This window comes from Melanotaenia boesemani, chromosome 7, assembly GCF_017639745.1.
Source record: "Melanotaenia boesemani isolate fMelBoe1 chromosome 7, fMelBoe1.pri, whole genome shotgun sequence".
Classification (NCBI taxonomy): domain Eukaryota; kingdom Metazoa; phylum Chordata; class Actinopteri; order Atheriniformes; family Melanotaeniidae; genus Melanotaenia; species Melanotaenia boesemani.
In genome coordinates this window covers 7616368-7642513 of record NC_055688.1, presented here as the reverse complement: position 1 = coordinate 7642513, position 26146 = coordinate 7616368, and the positions used below count along the sequence as shown (strand labels likewise).

The 26146-nt window shown below is 40.4% G+C and overlaps 1 protein-coding gene across 1 annotated transcript in view; it reads left to right on the top strand.

Moving 5' to 3' along the window:
- The window catches only part of LOC121642867 (protocadherin-1-like), a 249334-nt gene extending 224072 nt beyond the window's left edge, over nt 1–25262 (top strand). Inside the window, exon 5 of the mRNA XM_041989887.1 lies at nt 21334–25262. Coding sequence (XP_041845821.1) covers nt 21334–21764 — 431 coding nt within the window. The 3' untranslated portion in view covers nt 21765–25262. The remainder of the gene's footprint in view (nt 1–21333) is intronic.
- Nucleotides 25263–26146: the final 884 nt, after the last annotated feature.

Genomic DNA, 26146 nt, shown 5'->3' with positions numbered 1-26146 from the left:
CTGCATGAAATTCCAACATTGGATGAAATGATATGAGATGCTACAACCCTGAAACACAGCAGAGTATAGACTGACTTGAAGTGTGTTTCAGAGCTCTGCAGTGAAGTTAAGCTTTATTTGACAAACAGAAACACACACACACACACACACACACACACACAGCTGTAGGATCTGGTTCATGTATGGCTTGAGGCATTTTGCTGACCTTTAACCCTGTTGTGGAAACTCAGAGACACATCAGAGGAATGCTGGGAGAAAATGTGTGTGTGTGTGTGTGTGTGTGTCTGTGGAGGTCAGCTGCAGCCTGAAGCAGAGAATCATAGTCACCTCTCTGGAGTTTCTGCATTTGTCACAAACCTTTATTCAATGTCACGTTTCCCTCTTCCTCTCCTGTGTTTTAAACTCTGTTTCATCCAGTTTCTCATTTCCAGTCGGAGCTCATCAAACTTCTCTGCATGCATCAGGAATCAGAAATCATCCAAAGTTGGTGTGTTTGTCAGATTTTTGTATCTCTTTGTTGAATCCTGGAAGCTTCAGCTTCACTTCGGAAAGTTGCTCCAATATTCAAAATCATGGAGTGGATTTCTATGGATGATGAATATAATTAACTCTGCATGTTTTTCCTGCTGCTGTTTCCGTGTGTCTACATTCATTTCTGAAGCCAAAACAGTCTTCAAAATTTAACCTAGCTCTTTGCCATATGTTGGGGATTTTCCCGCAGATATTATCTGGACAATCGATCACAACTCTAAATGTTTAAATTACTACTTTTACACTTGCTGAACAATCTATGTGATAAAATGAAAACAGAAGCTCAGAAGGCAAATTCTTGAGTTGGTCATTGCTTTTCAGCTGCATCTTCTTCAGTCAGTCTTATTTTCCTTTAACATGCAGGGGCTTTGAGGCTCCGCTCTCATGTGTAGCTAAGCTGATACAGTTTTCATTGATTCAGACATGACAGTATGCAAGTTTTCTTCTTTCCAAACATGTCTTTTTTAAAATAAATTTCTTTGCACAGCTGCAGCTTTTCCGTTATATATTTCCATCTCAGTACTTTTGTGTCACTTCAACATGTTGCAGCCTGCATTTTTTTTATGTCATGTGCAGCTTTTGCTCCACAACACCAAAAGATTTTACAGCAAACCTGACCTGCAGCATCCACTTCTCACAGCTCATCTCTGTGGTTACTTTAAAAGGAAGATTGAACTTTGTTGTGAGTTGGTCTGGTCCTTCTGCCTCTCCCACTGGGTGATGAAGCTTCAGAGAGGAAGAACAAAGAGTGACAGGCTGAGAAGCAGGTAGAAGTGAAGCAGGAAAAGAAGAAAGGACAAAAGATTAAATACAAGTGGACAAGAGGGTGTAGAAATGAGCTGGTGAAGAGCAGCAGGATGAAGTGATGGACAGAGAACAGATGGAAAAGTTGACGAAGTAAAATTTTTATGGCTTTTTAGAATTCAGTACATCAACTGGTGCTAGCAGTGACTGGTTACCTGGTAAATACAATAATTTGCCAATATAAACAATAGATCCCTGTACTTTCTAAAATGAGATAATGCCATCCTCAGATAGACAAACCACATACTGTTTTATTATTTATTGGGGAAAAGGCAACATGAAGCATTCAGATATGTGTTAACACAGTTCCAAGGAGGAAAGACCTCAACAATTTGAGAAGCAAATTATTGCTATCCACCAATCTGGGAAAGTTCATACAATAATTTCCAAATGATCTGAAGTCCATCATTCTACAGAGAGAACGCGTTAATGGCAGCTATTGTTAGAGAGTGGTAGGTACTAGCTTAGCTATTAGTGGTTAATAAACATCGAAGAATGGTTGTTAATTATTAAGAAAATTATTAATGACAAATATTTATGATGGAGCTGCAGAAAACAGTAAACAGCATATTATCTAAAATCTTAGTGTTCCTGATCACTGAAAATGGATATTAACAATTTTTTTTTTATCTCTTAGAGAGATTACTAGCTTTAAGTAGAACCCAAGACTGGTGAGGGCTAAAGATACAGATCATCCCAAGTAAACTTTAAGAGTTCTGTACACAAAGTAGCTCAAGACCTACTTTACAGATGTCTATAAATCTATTTTATTTATTTTCAATGCTCTCCTTATTCTCTCCTGCTTTTGTCTTTTATTGTAATGCACTTTGTTATGTCAGCTGCAGAGAGATGCTACACATTGTAAATGAACTTAACTCGGTTACCTAGTTTTGCATCGTGCAGCTGCAGAGTTGCTCCTTCTCTCAGCAGCTGCAATGCTGAACCAGATTTTCCTCCCCAAAGTTGTTTGGTTCAGTTTTCCTCCTGAGAGCATCACTATCGCGCTGCAGCCTCGATTCTCAGATACAGACTGCAGTTCATATTCAGGACTGTGAGCTTTCCTGCAGCGAAGGAGGACAAAAAATTCTGTCGTACTTTATTTTTTTTTACGCAAGAAAAAAAAAAAAAAGAAAAAAAAAACTGACTGTAGGTAATGACAGAAAGTTTGATGAGTTATTCCTTTTTCATTCAACAATCAAATTGTCTCAGCACAGTTGTTGGAGCTACTTTCTCTCAGCGTGAGGAGAGGAGGCTGTTGAAATAAGGATGGGTTCTGATGTAAATCTCTGGTGGCAGCTGAATTTATGAGTAAACATAAAAACGGGAGGAAGTTATAATTTATTTTGCCCCTCATGTTCCTGGAGCGTGGAAATGGAGGATGGGTCTCCTCTGTGCTCCAGTTTTTGTCGCAATGCTTTCTTTATTTTTAATATATACAAAAAATTGAGAAAAGTTAAAAAGCTGAGCATTACATATGTGAGAACTAATGGGTAATTCTGTCTGCTCAGCCTTTAACACAAAGAAATGGGCTTTTCCTGTGGGATAAATGAGCAGAAATTTCCCCTGAGATCAGCTTTACACAGCAGAGCGTTGTCTGTACAGCTTGTCAGTGGCTCCTCAACATGCCTGTCACATGTTGTTTGTGTGGTCGGTCATACGTGTCAGCATCAATCTGTCTGCAGCATCACCGGGCCGACACATCCGTCAGCTGCAGGTACACCATCACTGTCAGATCAGACGGTCACACCCAAAGCGCAATCAGCTTGGAAACAAAAAACAGGAAAAAAAAGCTCCGGATGTACGCCCATGTGAGCTGCTTCACATCCTGCAGAGTTTAACTGGACGCTTAAGCTCATTTAAGACTCAACATGTGTGTTTTTTTTTTATTACAACCCCAATTCCTAAAAAGTTGAGTGTGTAAATAAAAGCAGAATGCAGTGATTTCAAACACTCGTTAACTCATATTTTATTTCCAATTAAACAAGACATTTCACCATTTCAGGTAAAATATGTGCTCATTTTGAATCTGATAGCAACAACACATCTTTTAAAAAAAGTAGTACCAGGGTGATGTTTAGCATCGTGTATCATCATTCTTCTTTTAATACCTCTGTAAACATCTGAGAAATGAGACGAGCTGCTGGAGTTTTAGGAGAGGAAGGTTGTCCCATTCTGGTCTGCAGGATTCTAGCTCAACAGTCCTGGACCTTCCCTGATTAATTTCTGGAAGTCCATGCAGGGATTTCCAGCAGAGAATCACGCATGGTTTTACAGTAATGCAGAGCTGTGTGAAAGTGTGTCCAGTTTTGACCTTCAGCCTTGTCTCATGTGCACAGAGATTCTTCTTGATTCTTTGGCTCTTTTGATGATGTTATAGACTGTAGGTGGTGGGTGATCTTCAAAGCCTTCACAACTTTACACTGATGAACATTTTTCTGAAACCTTGCCACATTTTTCAGACTCAATTTGTCTCAGATATGTGAACCTCTGTTTATCTTTACATCTGACAGACTCAGCCTGTGTTAAATTCTCCTTTTATATCCCTTTATGTTACTGACCTGTTGCCAGTTAGCCTAACTGGCTGTCAAATGATCCTCCAGTTGTTTCTTATTTGGACCAATTACTTTTCCAGCCTTTTGTTGCTCCTATTCCAACTTTTGTGAAATGTATTGTTGCCATCAGATTCAAAATGAGCTCGTATTTTCCATGGAGTGGTAAAAAGTCTCAGTTTAAACATCTGATATAATCTTTATGTTCTATTGACAATCAAATCTAGGTTTATGAAATTAGCAAATTGTTGTGTAGCAATTTTTGCTGACATGGGGCATGACTGACTCAAACTTTCTGGCTTTCTTGGAAATATGTGAAGATGTGATGGGTGGTTGAGCATTTTTCAGCACTTCTTTATGTCTCCTCAGACATCAATATTTTTTGCAAAAAAGCTCAAAATTCATCAAACCTCCATCCACACTGAAAGCTCCTGCAGAGAAGCTGTAAAATGTGATCATAGCTGATTGGAATGATGCACAAAACTGCTGGTTTAAGGAGCAATTGTTTAGAAGAAAAACAGATCTTTTCCCTTTTATGTTTCCACCGAGACGGAGAGACGTGACTCTTGTTCGAATTGGCTGTCAGAGCGGACTTACAGAGCTGTCAGCGCTGTTTTCCATGCATCAAACAATCACTAATGTTGTAGGTTTAAAGTGTTCCTGTTTACGCCTGTCTCTTGAAGTTAACTCACACACTCACTCATCACACAGCGAAGCTGAGACAGTAAACCGAAACCGAGTGACCCAGGCCCTGTAAATAACATCAACCGATGGGGAAATAAATAAAGAAAACATATCTGAGGAACCTGCAGATCACATCTAAGATGGGACCGAATTAGCGACGAGGTGAAATGAATCCACATGCAGAAACAAACGCCAGCCAGTCAATTATTAATAGTCCAGAGGAAAAAAAAAAAAAAAAAAAAGAGCACACACACACCCACACACACTCGTTTTCACACCCCTGTGGAATCGGCCTACTATGAAGGAAAAATTCAATTATCCTACAAAAGTGAATAAATTTGCAGCATCGGAGCCCCCCGGCTGTAGCTGCTGCCGCCTTTTCCCAGGATGCACTAGGGGGGATTGAGGAGGGGGTCGATGAGGCTTATTAGTGGGACCTCAGAATCTTTTAGTTCTGTCACAGTAAAAAAGCTGCTCGCTGACATTCAATGGGAGTGTGTGAATTTGTTTCACAAAAAACAAAAGAAAACCTGCAAAGAAACAGAATTAAAGAAGTTTAAAAAAGTGGAACTAAAACATTTCAGCTCTCCAGGAAATGTTATTTTAATTAATGCAGAACAGCCACTTTACATATGAGCAGATTTAACACATCAGATGTGCAAATTAGTGCACAGTCATAAAAACATAATGCATAACATGTAATATGCACATTGATATTAATACAATTACCTCATATCATACAGTGCTGTCCAAAAGTCTTGTTTTCAATGCTAATTTCTATATATATTTCCAGGAAAACCAGAAATATGTTCAAACATATGAGGCAAAAACTGATTCTAATTGGCTTAAAAGTGAATATTTAGTCTGAATAGCTTCAGGAAATGTTTTTCAGACTTCTTGAAGGACCTCCCAAAGCTTCTCTTTTGTACTGTTCTCTGTCCATATGACCCCACCCTGCTCCAATAATGTTGAGGTCTGGCTTCTGGGGAGGATTCATCCCTCCGTCAGACCAGTTGCCACTGATTTTCATACCAATCCATGTGTCATGTGGCATACTTCAGCCTTTTCTCCATTAGTCTCTTCCACGGAGACCATATCTGATGAGGCTTTGGCCAACAGTACATGCATCTATGAGGTCCTGGTCCTGCCACATCTTCTTTTGCCCTCCACTTGTCCAGTTTCCTCAGATGTCTTAAGGATGCAACACACACCATGCTGAGATATGCCAGGATTTTAGCTAAACAGCTCTTAGGGAATCACCTTGTTGCTGCAGGAATCCTATTTCCTGTCTGTCTAACTTTGTTATCATTACTGTTTCAGAAATGCAACTAAAGACTAAAGAAAGTCTTTTTGACAGGCAGCTGGTAGCAAAGAGCCTAAAGATCCAGTTCAAAGTGAGTCCTTTGTGTGTTGTTAGAAACTTTCGCCATGTTAAAGTCTCCAGATTCTTCACTGCTGCGGAGAACTCCATCAGAAGTTTACGTCAAGGCTGCAGAAAAGTTTTCTTGCAGCAGATTCATCCAAAACTGATCAAGAAACAGAGAAAGAATCAATTCAGCTGGCTGAATGTTTTATTGGGTCTTTGTAATCTTTTGCAGGGTACACAAGTAAATTTTAGATTCTTTGAATAGATTTTTTTCTTCTTCCGGCTGAAATGTAGCTCTGGAGTGGGAGTCGAGTTTTTCTGTCCACAGGCTTGTACCATATCGACTGACTTTTTATTATGAAGCAGATATTTTCCAGCACAGTTGTTAATTTCATTTGTACTTCTGAGTCTTCAGAGACCCCGAACAACATTCTTACATCACAACTTTATCTAACTGCAGGTAACTTTAGGGAACTATTATGTTTCTGCCTACAAAAGAAGGAGCCTTTAAACCGCTTCAGGCATCCGGTTAGAACTGAAGGACTGAAACGGATGCTTTTAATTATTTATTTTTCCTTTGTTTCTTTCTCGGTTCTTTCTATTTTTATTTATTTAATTGATTTATTAGTTTATAAATGAATTAAGTAATTCTAGTTTATTTTATTAGTCATTTTTATTTTTTTATTCATTTACTCTTACCATTATATTTTAACTTATTTTATTTATTCATTAAATCATCTGTTTATCATTCTTGGTGTTTAGATTTAGATTAAACAAAGAAGATAATAAACTTCCAGATAAAATGTTAGGCCTAAACATGTGTCCACACTGAGGTTGAAAAGGACGACAACAGTTTCCTTACTGAGAGAGAACAAAACTCTTATTTCTGTACAGGACCATAATGGGCTCCACTGGGTGTCTATCTTTTTTATAAATGGATTCATTTATTTGCCTAAAGACAAACGTGGACCATGGTGTCCACATAGAGGTGATAATGGGAGCATCCAGGTCTCCACAGACGTTCCCGTTGCCTTGGAGTCCCTGGTGCTAGAACAGCTTCTGTCCACCATAACGCTTTCAGTGGAGTAAAACTAACGAGCCCGTACTGTCCTCCTGGATTCAGTCAGATCTCTGCTGAGCTGGAACAGAATAAAAATTTAGCCTGTTTACATAAATATGTCTGGAAAGCAGAATCCAATTTAATCGTTAGAGACCGAGTCGGTCATTTATCTCCAGAGAGCAGAGAGAGAAAGAAAACCTGAACCAATCAGATATGAGTGTTTCACTGGTGCTGCTGTGCAGCAGAACATCTCCTGCATCAAATCAGCAAAGTGAGACCCAGTTTGTAGAAACAGAGAACGGTTTTTCCGTTAAACAGATGCAGATGTGCTGCGGCTGCCAGCTTCGAGGCCGGCTGCCGTTTGTGTATTCAGGTCAGTTTGTGCATTCAAAGCAAACACAGGCCGTGTTTCTCTGCATCTTTAATGACCTAACACACACACAAACACTCCCAGATCCCCTCTCTCACACGCTCAGCAGGATGCAGTGGTCAAATATTTATGTCCAGTAGAAGCTGCTGTGTTATTGTAGTTGATTTTGCTCCGGGCGTCTTCTCGCAGATGTTTTGGTTCATTTTCAGGCGTTGCTTTCAAATACAAAACGCTGCAAATCACAACTTTGCTTATTTCTGCAGGAGGTTCTCTCAGAACATAACTCTTTCCACTTGATGCTGAAGATTCTTGTTAGCAAATGTTTTGTGCTAATTAACCAAATAGCATTTGTTGTTTCTTTCTTTCTTTTTTCCTCCAGAGGTGTTGACGGCATTGCATCACACTGAACTTCTAAAAAAAACACCAACAGCTTCCACTGGGTATTACAGTCAGTTCAGGGTCCCACACCTCCCAAACACGTGCAATATTTAGGGGCTAAATTTGAAATGTGTAAAAATTTATGCCAGACAGAATAATTCCCTGTGATCATGCAGTGGACACAAAGATATAAATGACCAACAAAAAACAAGACATGATTTTATTTGAGTAAAATATTATTTATCAAGGAAGGTTTTAACGCTTTTCCTTATTAAATAAAATATCCTGAAGTTAAATCTAAACCCCTTAAACCTGAGACGAACAGAATAAAAAGCGTCCGCACATCCATCGCTGCAGCAGGTTTAACAACGAGCACGAAGCTGGCGTGGCGATGCTGCAGCAGCTTATCGATCAGCCGGGAAGGGATGTTAAACATGAATTATTCCTGAATCAATGAAGCATGGCGATGCTGCTCAGGTGAGTCAGGTTTGGAAGGAGAAAAGAAAAACAGATAAAAGCGATTGTAGAATATCAGAGTTTGGAGTTCACATTGTAAATGAATATCAGAAAGGAATGGAGGAGGCACGTTGACTCACTGACGTCTGGGATTAGGTCTTAGAGGGAAAAAAAGAGGTTAGAAGGAAATGAGAGCAGAAGGCAGGAGAAGAGTTTTTTAAAAAGAAAGCAAAGCAAATTTCAGAAAAAAAAAAAAACTTGATTGAAACAAAGATGGGTACATTTGTTTAGTTCAAATCTAGCTGTATTTGTACAGCATTAATTCACAGCAAAGTTAATTCAAGACACTTTTACAGACACATTTTAATTCAATCTAATTCTTTGTGGTGCAATTCTAATCCTAATAAAACAAATCCATTATATGATCCACATGAAAGGAAAAGAGAAACCCATCACTGACAACAGCGATGTCTTATTTGTACATGGAGGGTACAAAGAGCAGAGAGTTGCCCAGTGAATTATGGGATGTCCCCTAGCAACCGCGGCCTATTGCAGCAGAATCAAAGGGATGGATAAGATCACCAACCCAGAGCTAACTATAAGAATTTCCAGAAAGGAACGTTTGAAGCCTGATCTTAAAGGTTCAGTATGCAACAAAATCAAAGGTCAGTTACAGCAAAATCTGATGTCATTAAAAACTGTTTCTACTGGTATTTAATCACTTAAAATAACTGGTAAGTTTTTATTCTTCCCTACGATGGACTGGAGACATTTCTCGGGTGTACCAGCCTCTCACTTGCTAATTGCTGGAATAGACTGCAGCTTCCCCGCGACCCTGAATTGGACTATAAGCATTACACAAAATAAATGAATGAAGTTTTTATTCTCTCAGAATGAGCCATTTATATCTGCATGCAATGGCTCCACATACATAGCAGCTGCCATATTTGTGTCACCATTTTTACTACGATGTCTCTGAATGGACAAACAACTCTGTGTATGAAGTGAGAAACCCACTGAGCTTTAAAGCTGCAGAACCAACTTTGTTTGATAGGAGCTTGAGCACCGTTTGGAGAAAGTAATGCTTTATAAGGACTGTAAAAGAAGACAAGTTCACAATGTTGAAGTAGTTACCTGTAGTGCAGTCATCGCTGCACCTGAAGCCACTGGATCCACTTGCAGAATAAAACAACATGCTTATAGGAATTCACGCGACTGATGGCCACCATCTATTCACATCTTAGCATTTGAAGTCATGTCTGGAGAGTCTCATAACAGGAGATCCTTTTTATTATCACATAACTGAATGACACGTCCTGTCTCTGAAAGAAGAATGATAACTCCAAACAACTTTGTCATGACTTTCAGAGATTCTTTCCAAGATCAGATCCTGCAGAGCGGCCGTTAACCTCAGGATGTACAGGACCTGTGCATCTATAAAAACAACCCTGTCATTTCTCTACTCAGTTTATCTACATAAAAAACAGAGACACATAATGCATACAGTTTAAAAAGGTTTAACTTCTTCATCAGGAAGCCTTTTTTTATTGCTTCCTGTCCAAAATGACAAATCCAACGTAAACAGAGTCAATCCAAAACAATAAGGGCTGTATGTGTGATATTGGTATGAAAGAAAGCTAATTACTACAGGATATGTATCATTATGTCAGACTTAATTCACTTGAAACAAGGAACATTTATGTATTAATCTTCACCTAAAACCACTTTTGAGTCAGAGGCTTTGCTTTTGTTTGGGGCAGTGCTTGGTAGAGGCTTTTAGCTGAGTTTCTCATCATCATCTTGGTATGTCACATGTTAGGACTGGGAATTCTTAGTGTGCAAATGGACCATCTCTACAGGGAGGGAGAAGGGTAAAAGAAAACAAGTGGACTCAACTGAGGATTTTTTTTATTGCACTGTTCTTCCAGGTATGATGGAGGGGAAGGAAAAAATAGATGAGAAGGACGAAAATTAACCTTCAAGTTTGAAGAAGAGTCATCAGCCTAAACAAATGTAAAATTTCTGGACCAGTGTTCCTCACAGGAACATTGTCTGGTTCTGTCAGTCTCAGTCTAGATTCTTCTCATTTATGGTTCCATGATGGTGGAACAAACAGGGGTGTCCCTTTCTGCCCATTAAACCTAAACAGGTTTATCGCTTCATGTTCCCCAGGATCAGTTGCTTTGGATAAAACATCTGCTGACGACTGATACTGGGAAGGGTAACTTAAGGAAAACAAGGTTTATGGTTTAAAGAATCCAAAAAGAGAAATGTGGAATGATGGAGTTTTCTATCTCGCAGGCTCCCTCCCACATCTCATTTGGGCTCTGTTTGGCATCAGACAGGAAATGGATTTCCACTTCGGAGGGAGCAGAAGGGTTGTTCATTTTAAACATGTCAGGTGAAACCTGGAGACGCCACGAAACCCTGCAGAGCAGAAGCAAACAAAGAGACGACCCAGAAAGCAGAGAAGTCCAGATTCTGGTCTTCTACTTTCTGACTGTGCTTTCTGCTGAATTCATTTTGGGTTTAGAAAAAAAAAAAAACAATAGGGGAGCTGGAGCGGATGTCTGTCTAGATGGGGAGTGGGGCGTTGTAGGGGCTTCTAAAAAGCATCAAATGTTAATTAAAAAAAAAGAAAAGGATTTTCATCTTTGTTGCTTTCCTGCTAATTAGTGAAAGTACGGATGACATTTAAATATCTAATATCCTCCCCTCACCACCTCCATCTCCCAGATAAATCTGACTCCTTTCCCTTCATTTTCTGCCAAACGCCCTCCCCCCTTCACTCCTCATCTTCTTTTCCTCCACTTTCATCTTGCCTCACCTCCCAGCCTTCATCCCTCCTCCTCCTCCTCCTCCCCTCCATCCTCTTTCCCAGCTCTGTGTCGATTAATTAATTGCCGGCTAATTTAATTTCTCAAAAAGTAATAACTTGTTTAAGCATGAATAAAGACTGACAAGGCAAAGTTCCAATCTGCCCAAAGTTTAATTAGAGCCGGCAAGGTTTCCACACGGAGCCAGGCTGGGGGTCAGACTGAGTGGGGGAGGGACACTGAGCCTCAGGGAGGCCTGGACCGGGCCTCCAGGAGTGGATTTGGCCTACATGGAGATTTTGATGAAGTGACCTCTGGGTTTTCAGAAACTGGCCTCATCCTCAAACCACAGAAACTGAAACAGAAAGATCTGGAAATGCCCCCGAAGGCTGGGAAAGCATTTATTCTGTCCTTTAAAGAACCATTTCACATCATTTATTGTGGTTCACTTTAACATTAAAACAAACAAAAAAAAAAATGGTTATTTAAACATTTGCTTCTGGATTTGTTTTGAAGTCTAAATGTCTCTAAACATTGAAATTAACCACATAAAACATCTAAATTTACTGACGTCAAATTAAAGTTTAAGACTTAAGGGAAGGAAATAGAACTCAAATGAGCATCAACTCATTGGTTAATGTCAGGAGTTCCCTTCAACCAACCACTACTTGGCCAGCAGTAAAACGCATCATTTACACCTTAATGGATGCCATTTTTCCGGTTTCCATGGATACCATGCCAAGACAGCATCTCATTGAAACAAATTATTGCTTCCAGTGTGGATTTAGTAAGAAACATTGCTGAGTTACATTTATAAAACATCATGTTTAGAAAGTAAAAAACATATTAATAGGCGCCATATTGATACATACAGCACATCCATGATGAGAATCTCCCGTTCCACCACATCCCAAAGCTACTCTATTGGACTGAGATCTGGTGACTGTGGAGGCCGTTGGAGTCCAGTGAACTCATTGTTATGTTCTCGAAAGCAGCTGGAGATGATTTAAGCTTTGTGACATGGTGCATTATCCTACTGGAAAGTAAGACATGGCATGTTTTTATTTGTGTAAAACATTGTATGTACAAGACAAGTCAAAGTGTTGTGCATGAAACATTCAAAGCATTACAGCGGGTGCAGAAGAAGCATTAGAAAGTACATTAAAAACAAAATTACAAAATGAAAAAAATGTAACAAAAATCAGAAAACGATAAAGTACAATAGGTTTAAATGCAGGAAATACAGTTTATAGTGTGAGAACTTAACAGTTGTGTTCATAAAAGGTAGCTGCAGGTAGAAAAGGTTCTAATCTTGAATTTAAACCATTCAGTTTTAGCAGACTTGCAGTTTTCTGGGAGTTTTTTCCACATGTAAGGAGCTGCTGCTGTAGCCCATCTGCTTCATTGTTGGACGTGTTGTGTGTTCATAGATCCTATTCTGCAGACTTTGGTTCGAACCAGTGCTTATTATAGTTCTGTAACCAGTCTGCCCATTCTCCTCTGACCTCTAAGCATTAACAAGACATGTTGGTCCAGCAAGTCATCCACGTGACTAAATGCATTGAGTTGCTGCCATGTGATTGGCTGATTAGATATTTGTGTTAACAAGCAGTTGGCAGGTGTTTCTAATATAATGGATGCTGATTGTATATCTTTTATTTTGATGCTTAAAAGACAACTGGGATTAATAATAGAAACATACAGTAGACTGCATATAAACTTTAGTCAAATAAAAAGACAAAACGCTGCAGTTTGGGCTTGTCGGGAGTGTTGGACCGGTTCCAGCTTGCTGTATGCAGCCAGCGATGTTACATAAAAACTCAGTGGATTATGAATTTCAAGGACACAAAGGAAAACAGCGACAGTCAAAGTGTCAGCTAATGCGCCCATTGGTTGGAGATAGAGACATATTATCAGAGAGAGTTCCACCTGAACGGAGTGCTGTTGTTCCCAACATCACGGCAGTAAGAGGAAGGTTAGGAGATGGTTCTGGAAAAGCTGATGATTGTAAAATCTTTATGGGAACACAGAGTACGGCACACACTGAAACAGGATCACACTGAACCTCTGAAGGGAAGAATACCAATGACAGGAGAGTGTGTATGTGTGTTGCGTAAGCATCAGTGAAGAAAGGCTGTGTGTGTGAGGCTGAATACAGATTGAGGTTTACATCTATGTGTGATTATGCCACTGTTGGTTCTCCATAAAGAACATAAATAAAGAACTTGACTGTTATTCAGGAAAAATATCCGCTTCATTCAGCGTAGAGAAGGAGCGTCGCTCTAATCCAGTCATCTTCAGGATTTTTAGCATGAGTCACATTGGAGAGACAAAGACGACATGAGAGCATGTTTACCACAAAACACAAACAGCCAGTCAGGAGGATAAACTTCACTAAAGATTGAATTCCCGGTTTAAAACGGCACTGGCCTCATAAATGGTTGGATCAGTGGAGAACAAATAAAATGTATCCGTCTATTTAATCTTTATTTTATTTAAACACTCGCTGTTTGCCAGCTGTTCTCCTCTCCAGCATCTTCAAATCTGCAGTCGCTGCAGCTCAGATATATTATTAAATAACAAATCTATCTATTGTTTGGAGCAAATTATAGAAATCCAAGCTAGCTTCGGATGCTGTAGTGGTCAAACGTTGCAACTCATGTTGCCGATAGTTTACAAACTTTACCAATCAAAAATGCTTTATTGGATTAAAAGATTATATGTGTTTTATCTTTGATCCCATCCTTGTTTTACCCAGAGCAGCCTTCTATTTCTTTACCGGTCGTGAAACATTATTAGCGCTTTGCTAGTAAAATCTAGCAGCTTTGAGTGTAACAATTCTCTGTTTCTAATCCATCCTAATATTTTCTGTTTGGACCTCGTGGTTGCTCAAATATTTATTTTATTATATTTACTGCCTACATTTTCATGAAATTATTGCAAATTTAGATTATTGGTTTGGTGTAAATATGTAGAATGAACATATTAAGTCTAAATCTCCTGTCAAATCAGGATACATTACACCAGTTCTTAAATTTTAAATTCTCCTCGTCAGCAGATGGCATCAATGAGCCCTCAGAACCTTCAGAAATTAAGCATTTTTCATCACAAATGGCTGCAAAGCTCATAAAAAAGACCTTGAAGTGATTTTATGATGCTTGAAAAAAAAAGTCAGGTTTAGGTTGTATGAAAACCTGAGTGTCGTCTGGTCCTCCTTGTCTATTAACCAGTGAAACATCACAAGTTTCGTGACCCTTCGAGAACATCGGCTGTTAACTGGTCCGTGTTTGGTATTGATCAAAATGTCTGAAGGTGCAACCGTGATGCAACAATAAAATTTTACATGGTGTTTGTCTGATTTGACGAAACAAGCTCCAACTCCTCAGAGAACGTAGACACAGTTTGGTCTAATTCCCTGCATCCTGGCTGGAGCCTCCAGGGAAGCGAGTGGAAGTGTGTGAACTGTCGGTAAAACTGAGATGTGTGGGCTGCTGGCGTCACCGCTGATTGCAGCGGGGGAAGCTACAGCATGTCTTTGAGCCTTCAGAGGAGCTGCACCTCCTCTCACTCCTCTATTGTTCCTGTAAGATAAATTAGAGCCATTGTCATAGGCTGAGAAAAAGTCATTAATTGAAGGTTTTCTTGCAGCTTTCAGCACAACACAAATCATGCTCTCACACACACACACATTTAAAGAAAAAAAAAATAGCTTCAAAGTAATTAAACACATTAACACTTCAAGCAGAGGCAGGGAAAGAGAAAAGAAGCACTCTTTTTGTGTGCATTTGCTTCCATTTATCACCCCGGACTGTGCAGCGAGAGGGGAAGCACAAGGATTTAGCATATCTCTGCGACTAAACTGATGGAGCGGAAAAGAGGAAGAAGAGAAGGAGGGGAATGTGAAGGTGGAGAGAGCCTATCCGCTTGGGCTCTTTACTCTAGTCGACAGCGTAAAATGTCAGATACTCATCTGGAAATTATTTCCATTTCATACTACTGACATCTTCCCAAGCGGGACTCTGAAATCTAATTAGTTTGACCGGAAAATGGTGACCAAGGTAGCGCAGTGTATTATGCAGAAAGACAGGCCAACAGGGTGAGTGAGGGGTCCCCGGGGTTAACTGGAACCCAGGAGTGTAGATAAGAGCTACAGGGGGGAAAAACTCAGGAGGAATACTCCATTTTAAAAGCCTTGACTAATAGTGGCAACCTTGAATTCAGCGTTGCGGCCCTGTGACAGCGCTGCATCCTCGCCTTACCGAGGGGGCTGCAGAGACGAGGAGTGATAGCACGTTCTCCTCCAGGGGTTACCCCAGAACTTTTCAAACTTCTCCTGACAAGAAACGCTGAAGCCCCCGGTGCTGCTGTTGGTGCTTCAGAGAGCTTTTTAAACTGAAGTGTTTTGTGACGTTTGTCACCCCAGGGTGGTTGGATGGTTAATCACTGCTGTCACTGTAGAGCCTGTAAGCCTATGTTTATACAGTGCAGAGCAAAATCATCACGATCCCACCCTCCTCCCTCTGCTAAAGCTGCTCTGACACGTCGATGAACAGAGATAAATTGTCAAAGCTTACAGCACAAACAGAAAAATATCCAACTATCACACCAAAATCAGACTCGAAGGAAGAAGTTTCGTAGAGCCGAAGATATCAAGCCCCTATAAATCCATTTGATTTCTCTATTTCTCTCTATTTTTTCTCCAAATTCTGTGTTTTCTTGATTTTTTTTCCCCTGAATTCTGTTGTGCTATGCAACTTCATTTTTCCATGGATTGGGTGTCTAGTTATTTAGTGAAAAATTTTAAAAGTTCCCTACGAAACAATCGTTTACTTGAAGATAAATCTGTAATCTGATCTTTTAATGACAAAACAGACTTTTTAAAAATCTGACCTAGCCCCATCACATGTGATAATAGATCAGATAAATATCTGATCTTTTTCAAAGTGACCTTTGTCTGAACATTCATGTTGTATTTCGTCCAACTTTTACATCATAGCAGAGAATCAGACATCACAGTTCTGCACCGGAGGAGTGGGATGGAGCAATGGCAAATGTAAACAATACACAGAACAATATTAAATCATCATTTTGTTGGCTCTGATTGTACAGCAACTTTGAAACAGATACACACACATTGAAAAGTGTAGCATCCATATTTACCTCCATAAAATTATGTGAGCAATCGAGAAAAGTCAGAATTGAGCATTAAGACCTGCAGTGTGAACGCAGCTGACTTTAACCAGTGCAGATGACATTAGAAAGGAAGCAGCAGCTGTCAAAATATGTTTGACTTTCGGCTCAGACACTGCCAAAAATTCTTCTATTACCAGGAATGCAGATCACCCCCCGATATGAACAAATTCCACAATGCTTTGCCTTTTACGATTGTTTTAACTTTTATTGTCTAATTCTATGTTTCTCTCTCTGCATTGTGTTAATGATAGGGTTCGACAAGATCAACATCAGTGTAATTAAAATATATATTTAAGACAACCCTTAAAACAAAATGCAGATACTTCACATCAGGTGTTGTCAGTACAGGTCTGCATCATCATAAGTTTTAGGTTAAGTATAATTTGATGATACAATTAATTGTTTATATATATATATATATATATATATATATATATATATATATATATATATATATATATATATATATTGAAGTCATATAACATCAGTAACATCTCCTTTATGACCAGGTAGATGTTTTCTTGTATTGGTCTGAAGAGTTGCACCACCCAACAGATCTTCACTAAACGTATTCTTCTCCATGTTGAAGAGTCTTGCATAATCTAACAGCTGAGCACTGTCAGACACAGCAGTGGACTCAGCTACAGCTAAGCTTATGCAGGGAGTTTTACGCACGGCTTCATGCAGCTGCTGTAGCTCATCTCTGGATCATGCATCATTTTTCTTTGTGGTTATTGATGCAGATATAGGTATTTGTGTTATTTATTCATAAAGACAATCACCTACTGGACTCAGGCACCCCTTGACAAAGCCTCCAGGATTTTTCCCGTTTCTAAGTTTAGCTAACGCCACGGTCTTCCTACTGGAAGGATGAATACAAACTCGTAAGCCAGATCTGGATTAATAACCCGGTTTTACATGTATCTCTTCTTGTCCTGGTTGTCACAAGAGTACCAGTTGTTTTCACTTGGAAAGCACATTTTCCCGGCCTCTATTCTGTGAAGGCCCATCCTGCTCTGCCTGACCTTGGGTGACATTCTTGTCCTCACCTTGACCAACCTCCTTCCTCATATCTAAACCCAACCACTCTCAAAGGCAACAACAGGCAGGATGTCCCATTCACTGAGTATCTGTGTGGAAACACCATCAGTAAATAGTCTCCAATCAACATATTATCACATGGGACAGAGTCTGCGTCTGGAACTGGACTTCCTATAAGTGATCTGTGCTTTTTGAAGTTTATGTGAGTCTTCCACATTTTAAAGAGTTGGAAGGTTGGAAATCCGGAGCAGCAGTTGCACCTTTAGGTCTTGTAGAGTTGATCACACCCCACTTACCCCTTTTATGAAGATTTAACTATATTTAGAGCTTCAGAAGTTGGGGATCAAAAAAGATTAAAGTTTTTATTTTTTTATGGAAGCCAATTAAATGAGGCCACAAATATGAGAGCGGTTCATACTCTGGAGAGCATCAATGTGTTTGGCTGATTTTATGAACCTTTAGTCGGTCATTTAGAGATAATTTATTTTGAAGTAAAGATTCATCCTAAGTCCCCAAGGATGACTCACACATGAAATCAGGCCCGTTTCCTTTATGTGCCACATTGACGTCTTTCTTCTGCTGCGTTAAAAGGTGCGACCCAACGTGAACATACTTTCATGTCCATCATTGTATTTCCCTGAAGGCTACAAGTGCAACAAGCCACAGCTGCTACTGTAGATACAGAACAGCCCCCCAGTCTGAAGTTAAAATAGTCCGAAACACTCCAAGTTTGCATCTAATGCACGAGGTGACAAGGTTCTCAGATAATGAAATAACAGCTTCACTTCTTTTACTAATGAGGCTCAGCAGCAAGAAAAACAGCCCAGTCAGCAGCAACCAATCAGCCTTCCTGAGGTCTTAACTGGAGGTGTTACAGTGCTGGCTGCTAGATGGCCTTTTTCTCCAGGACCGCTATTGATCTTACATCTTGGCTATGGCCCACCATAACCGCCCAAACTCCCTCTCTATAATCATGCTTGCCAATTAACTCCATCTCAACCAAGGCCAACTAGTTCTTGTGCTTAATTAGGATGAACATGACCCCCATCAGCTGGGTGCTACACTGTGATTAGATATACAGACTGATGACCTGAGGGCACAAAGACAAGCTCAAGCTCTGACTGACCCTGTTAGTTTGCGTTTTTAGTCTTCATTTACTTTCTGAAAGTGTGTCGTTATCTAAATTGCACATTTAGATATTAGGTTGCTAAATATACTCTTTGATTCAGTCCTCCATCCTGAGCTGCACAAGGTGACAAAGAGAAAAAAAAACAACTCCCTTTTAACAGGAACCTCCAGCAGAACCAGAACCAAAATACCTGTTGGTTCCTAAACCTTACTCAGATGTTTTTATCACAAACAAAACCAAAAAGAAACAGAAACCTGCAGCAACATCCTAAAATAACCCACTGAGGGCCTTTTTCTTTTCAAAGAAAGCTCCAACATTTCTTCTTCTCTGCTCACCACATCCTCCTTCCACAAAGTCTGGTCTTCATACTACTTCATAAAAGTATTCTCCATGATTCCAGTGTTGAGTATTTCTGTGACATCGTGGTTTGAGATGAGGGGTGAGCTTCCTGTTTATACAAAGATGACTCTCCAAATAAAGACTTAATTCTTTCAAGCAAGCTTAAAGCTGCTGAACACTAACAGAACGGATGTTAGATTCCTCCAGCAGGAACTTCTGTTTCTGAAATCAAACAGGTCGGTTTGGAGGTACAGATAAAATACGGAGTCAGAAGGTTGTTATGACAACATGCCATAGAGCTTCTCAGGCAGATTGAGACTTATTCAATGAAAATTGGAAGTGCACATCATTTGTACAGTAAATATGCTCAGTAAGCATTTGTTAAGCTCTCCCGCTCTGTGAAGCAGATGTTTGATAAAAGAGAGGCACTAAGGAAGGATCATTTGAAAGAGACGTACATTATTTGCATGTTTAGGAACACAGCTGTGCAGAAACACATTTCTAGTGAATGTTACCCCCCCCCCCCCCCCCCCCCCCCCAAAAAAAAAAAAAAAAAAAAAACGAAGAAGAATTAATTGTGTGGAAAAGAGTCAAAAAACTGCAACCAAATGAATTAGAGCAGAAGGTTTTGGTCAAACAGGTCGATATTTGTTTGACCTGTGGTTGTAAATATCGACAAGCTGCACGCGATCTGAATCACATAAGATTTCCTGCTGACAACAGAAACCCACAGGTTATACAAATAGTAGAAAGCAGACTTGGCCCCAAAAAAACCTTGTGTCACAGATGTGGTTCAGCTGAACGAGTCGAGTCTGCATCTCTGTGGGAGCACGAGCTCCGTAAGCCTCCTGCTGACTCCACGTTCAGCCAAAGCTCTTATTAAGCAGCAGCTCTGAACTCGGCTGCCGCTCGCACATGACTTAACATTTTTGCAAGCACTTTGCTTTTGCATGAGGAGTGCTTAAAAACTAAAATCCACAGCAGCGGCCGTGAAATACGGATGTGAGGAGGGAGGAGGGGGAATGCAGCCGCTATTCAGCACTGCCCAGGATTAGAACGTACACATCAACCTGCAAACAGACAGAAAAGCCGACTGTAGCTTCTTTTACAAAAAAAAAGGAGGCAATGAATTTCAATTATGTATAAAGCAGAGGGCATTTTGAGAAATAAGCGCCATTCCCCAGGAGGAACCCCCCCATCACCAGCCCCGCTTCCTCTGCAGCCTCCAGCCCCAGTATCAAAGAATGATCTAATGTCACGCACAGAGGAAAGGTTACTCTCTGCATACGCATTGATATTTCTGCTTCCATCTCTGACCTTTTTCCATTCTGAGCTGTGATTATTTTTTTTTATTTTATTTGAATGCAAACCCGGCCCTGCTGTCTCTCAGCTCCTGCTTGTCTGTCTCTGACACTGGATTAGAAGCACATAAAGCCTGATCAGAAAGTTAAAAACAGATAATTAGAATATGACAGTAAATAAGACACAAACCTCTTTCTCATCATGTCTAATTATGCTGTTTCCAGCAGGTAAAGAAAGGAAGGTTAGCATCATTAGTTTTTGCCTTAATTAGCTGCTTGTGAAACATTATTAACATTCTAACAAACCCATGTGTTTGTTTTTCCTTCTTAAACCAACTGATCCTGTTTCACGCTCAGCACCCACCGTTTGATTTGGTTTCCATCTTTCAGCGATAAATTAAGTGATGATCCTGAGACTAATAATGGCTTTAAAAACACACCAGCTTTAATTGATTTCCTTCAAATGTGCAGAGCTGTGTGTGCAGATAAAAGGATAATGACAGTTTTAATAAGCCTCCCCCACTCTCACCAGCTGAACTGTGACTCTGCACTCATTTTATTTATTTTCTATTTTTTTTTTTTAAGGAGAACAAAAGCAACATTTATTAGATCTTTCCACACAGAAATGCCAATGTTACTGACGGGAAACCTTTATCTGTCTTCTGTCAAATGCCATTTACAGTCAACTTTGACTTATATCGGTTGAATATCAAAGGAAATGTTCTGCTCTTTAAGATAAACATCACAGCACAAGCAGGCATTCATGCAAAAAACAAGTAAAAATTCAATGTAATAAAATAAAGACCAGAAGCAGAAATGCTTGTAAAAACTGACAAGAATCTTAACGTGAAGAAAAAAGCTTTGCAGTACAGCTTGCTCACTTCAAGTCTTTGTTACAGACTCAACCAGAACTCTGAAATCAAAAATTATTTACAGCCGGGCATTACATGTATAATCTATCAGTCCTTTCTCCGCCCATTTGATTAAACAGTGAGCTTCATAATTACTAAAATATCCTGTAACACCGCAGAGCAGAAGTCTGTCCAATCAAATCAAATTCAGCAGATTTGCTAATGTAATCAAAGCCTCCAATGCGCTGCTTAAATATTTAAATCAATAAGGCAACCACACAGTGGATGTAAACCGAACGAGTTCCCTGATGAACTGCAGCGAGTAAAATGATGTTGCTCTCAGTCTGCTTACAAGTTAGCCTTTTTCAGGGTGGTGCTCATCTCTGTCTCACGACTCCTCTTGGTCTGCTGTTGTCTCCAGGTCAATCACCCTTTGTCTGTCTCTGTTTGTCTTCCTCTCTGCAGACCTCAGGCCCCTTCCCGACGTGGCAATGACTGGTAACTGCACCCGTGAGTGCACCGAGTTTGGCCACTCTGACTCCTGCTGGATGCCCGGCCAGCCATCCCCCAACCGCAAGGTATCTAAGAACGCCCCCAAGCTCTCCACCTTCGTGCCTTACCAGGAGATGGACGGACAGGAGCAGCTGATGGCGAACGGCAGCCCCAAGCCCGCAATGACGGAGGAGCGTGGAACGGGCGGCAGTGGTGCTGGTGGCAGCAGCTCCAAAGTGGCCAACATGAGGTTCATGACACCCTACAGCAGTGCCTACCCCGGTAACGGGGACTCGTCCGGTAAAGACTGTGGGCTGGAAGAGATCCCGCTGAGCCAGGCAGCGGAGTACCACTCGGCTAACACCCCAACTGGCCAGACCGCCAAGAGGGAGATCTACCTGTGAGGGTGCAGCTCTCTACCTTAAAAACCAACTATGTCCCACCGAGCATCCCTGACGCCGCCCACCGCCACACGCCCCACCCCTCACAGCTGCCCCCTGTGCCTATAACTCGCTGTGTCGCAGCGTCAACTCACCCTTCTTCCTTTTTATAACTACACCACCGAACAAGGCTTTAGACCCCTCTCCTCACCACTGCAACCACCACCACCACCCCTCAAGAAACCAATCAAATGTAAAATAGAAGAAATAATCGAAGAAAAATCGTGGTTTGTGCTGCTGCAGAAGGAATGTAAACTACACCTCATTGTTGTGATGATTTTTAGCTCTTCACGTATTTGAGTTGAATTTTTGTGTGCGTTGCTTCAGGCTTTGTTGCTGTGATGGAACACAAAAAGAAAAAAAAAAAAAAAAAAAAAACGACTTCGGGGGAGAAGGAAAACAACTTCTTGTAAATCCTACTTAAGTATACTATGTAATGCTATCTATCCTCAATTTTTTTAGATTTTATTTTCGGGTTTCTCTGTCGACTCTGGAGGCAGTAGGACTTACTTCTTTGCGCCGAGTTGCATCAAATCAACCCGGTTAGTTTTTCTAGACCAACTTGTCATAAAAGTGAGACGTTTGCAAAAACGCAGCTGTTTTCTAACCTCTGGAGTTGAACTTAATTTTTTCTTTTGTTTGTTTTGTTTTTTTTTTTTGCTGTGAAGTTTTTTTTTCAGTGTACAGAGCTGTAAATACAAACAGTGACGGAGGGAACTGCTGTGGCTCTGAGCGTGTATCCGTGCTGTCTGCAGATCTTCATGCAACATCGCTTTGATGGACTGAAAATCTTTGCATGCACAGAGAATCACAGCGTTCACTGTCAACACGCAGGAATCTGGACTCTTGCGCATCACCGACGGTGCCGAGTTACAAACACCAGATTTTTTTTTTCTTTTTTTTTCTCTACGACTTCACAACACACTGGAATTTAAGTTCACAAGGGTTTGAAACATCAAGAGGTGAAAAACCAAAACTAGTTTATTCAGACCTAAAAAAGGTTAATTTAGTGGATCAGAATCTATGTACCGATTATTCATGCCGTCAGTACTACTCCATGACAGTAAACCTAAAAATGAACATGCATCAGACTAAGGAGGACAAAGGCTGAGAAAAACATGTGTTTTTTTACCTCACATTCATGTAGCCAGCCGGCTTCATCATCAGCATAATTGTCCAAACCATTGCTTGTGACTGGAGGATTCCAGTAGGGAACACATCAGAGAAATCAAAATGGACAAAGTTGCTGGGTTTGTAGGGTATAAAGAAAACAATAAACATGGTGACAATAAAGGGAAAGTATCAACAGTATCATAAATAGTATGTCAGGCCCCTAAACTAAGCATACAGTACCTGTCCTCTGGACTTTCTGTCATTTTTACTGCTGTTGACCCTGTGATCTGGTCAGATTGGGTCCTACACTGCCCCTACTGGTTACTTAAATATTCCAACTTGCAAATGCGTAGTGTTGATTTCGGAGGAAGTGCACAAACTAAGCTTCAAACATTTCAAATGTTAAAATATGATAAATATATGACAAATAAAAGTGTATGTGTCCATAAAAGCAGGTATATTCTTGGTCTAAAAGTATAAATGGTTAAAATAATCTTCAATTGTTCATTTTAAAACATAACTATTATAAAAGAAACGTCCAAAAAGACAAATAATTTGTAATAATCGATTGATCAATTATATATATTTTCCAGTTTAAGCTTTGGAGAAAAATTACTGATGAAAGCTGTTTTCCTTCATGTTTTTCTTTTGTGTCGTAACAAGAGAGAAAATGTTGATTTCGGTTGAAATCCACCAGGTTCCTCCTTTGGGGAGCAGGAATGTGATCTGTAAAGGAAGCAGAATCTGAAGCTTGGATTGTGACAAATGAAACACAAAAATAAAATAACTAAAACAGAAACCTGTGCATACCAAGGGATCCTTTTGCAGAAATTTGTGAACATTAAAACTTGTTAAGGAAAAAATCGTGAGTCATACTGGAAATGTTTGTTCCAGATGTCGTATAAAAATCTAGATGCATCAAAATGAAATGCTTTCTCTCCTCCATACCACACATCTGTCTCCGTGTTTGCTGACATTGGTGAATGTCTCCCTGCGGTGTTTTGAGCTTGAAGGAAGAGCTCTCTGGTCGATGTCGCCTCTTGTTAATTCCCACCTCTTTACCCCCCTCCAGCGTGCAGCTGAGCCATTTTGTGTTTAGTGGAAACATTTATTAAACCCCTTAGCTGTGCAGCGGGGGAGGCGACCGGCAGTTCCTGCCATGCTGCAGCCGCACAGGACTACAGGATTAATGGCACCTGTATGGGCTTCAGTCCACTAACCCCCTCCATGCCGCACAGTGCAGAAACAAATTACAACCCGAGGCTCTAAACATCACCGGCAATAACGTTTACCGGCGAAAGCAAACTGGTTTGGAAGTTCATTCATATTCTGCACCGGTTGTTGATGTCAGCGGAGCATAATCTGAGATACAAGCTAAGGATGGGTGGATGAAACAGCTGTCCTTAGAAGAGACTATGTTATGAAAGACGCATTATTTCACTGATGTTCAGTAAGAGTCATGCCTATTCTACAGAGTGGCTAAAACATTTTTGAAAGAAGTCAATGAATATTAAAAGAGGGTGCACATAAGCATGTGATGTAATCTTCACCTTCTTGTCCAAAAGGCTTCATTAAAGTGCAGCTCTAGATAGTTTCCAGTGTTCCCAAGCATCTGGAATGCTTAAAGAAAAGACCAAAGATGTCTTTTTGGTTCTTAAAGATGTCTCACCCATAAAGGACCTTTAAATTTTTAGGCTCTAAAAATGTTCTGGGTCTTTTAGGTCGCATGTGCTCATTCATGGATTTTGTAAAAGCCTGTAAACTTGTATGGGTGCTGTGGAGCTTTTCCAGATTTCTTAGACTGATAAAGACTGTCGGTATGTTGTGACCCAGACAATTGTCAGCATGAGAAAGACCTTTGCATGAACTCCCTGTAAGTCAGTTGCAGCCAGAGACGTCCACTCTCCTTGACATACACCTCTGTTAAATAAAGTGTCCCTGTTCTTTCAGAGATCAACAAGTAGTTAGTAATTTAGCCTCCCCAAGGTCTCCAAAGCCCCTGTCTAAGTCTATAAAACAATAAAGTTGTTGCAAGCCTTTATTGACACATTCATTCCACATTCAGTATGAAAATAGTGATTCTTGAGAATTGACACAGTGCCACGGAGGGTTGTTACAGGACTATTTGAAATATGTTAAAGCAAACAGGAAATTAGTATCTGCTTCTGTTTATGTCTAAGTAAACATTCAGACAAAGTAAAATAAAAAAAAAGGCTTGTCTCATCCAGGTTTGTAGAAAAGTCTTGACAGCTGAATGTGAGTGTAAATGACTTGTCATTTGTTTTTCTTATGGGAACATCCAGCCTCCACAGGAAAAAAAAAAAAAAAAAAAGCATTTCTGCAGCATCTTAGAAATAAATAGAACGCAAATCAGGAGCGTCTGCTGGGCCACGAGCTGGTCACATCTCGTTTTATAGGACAAACAATCGGCTCTGTGCCGTGTGTTTGACTTCTTTACTCAACTGCTTTCCTGTTTATCACGTAGCACTCACCTGTTCCAGATCAGGTGTTTAATCCCATCGTTTTTGTTTATGCATTTGTGCCATGTTGGCTGCATGTGGTTGTTGGTTGAATTTAAAGCACTAAGTCTCCACTCTCTGAAGGTGGTTTGATTTATGGTTGACATACCTTTCTGTTCAGGAAACACACACACACAGCCACCCACATACATCAACCATCATTCAGCCGCCATTCACCGCCCATGTGACAAAGATTTAGAGTTCATGGGCACCGCCGCAGTCCTTCGTGCTTCCCCGTCTTCCTCTGGTGATTTAATGCCTGCGCTCAGAATTCTGATTGATTATTTACAGGCCTAACACAGAAGTCCACATCCACTCTCCTCCACTTCCCCTCACCATGCTTCAGTTTCACCGTGACTAAATAATTTTTTTTCTCTTCTGTGATGCTTAACTGCTGCCTGAATGGGGGGGTGGCGGGGGGGGGTTGTCTCCCAGGTGGCCTGTGTGTTGTGCTGTGTAAGGTGAAGATAGAGGAGAGGGGCTGGAGGTCATGTAGTGTCAGTTTAACCTCAACTCTTTGGCACCAATTAACCCCAGAAAAAGAAATACAACCTCTGGTAACCCCCGGCAACCTTTGGTGAACTTGTAGCTGTTAGCTTTGCCTCACAGGAGAACCTGAGACCAAGAGAGCAAACACAAACACTGCAGGATTATTTTGCTTATTACAGGCATAAAAACTCATGACAAAGCTTGTTCTTTTATAGATGTATGAAT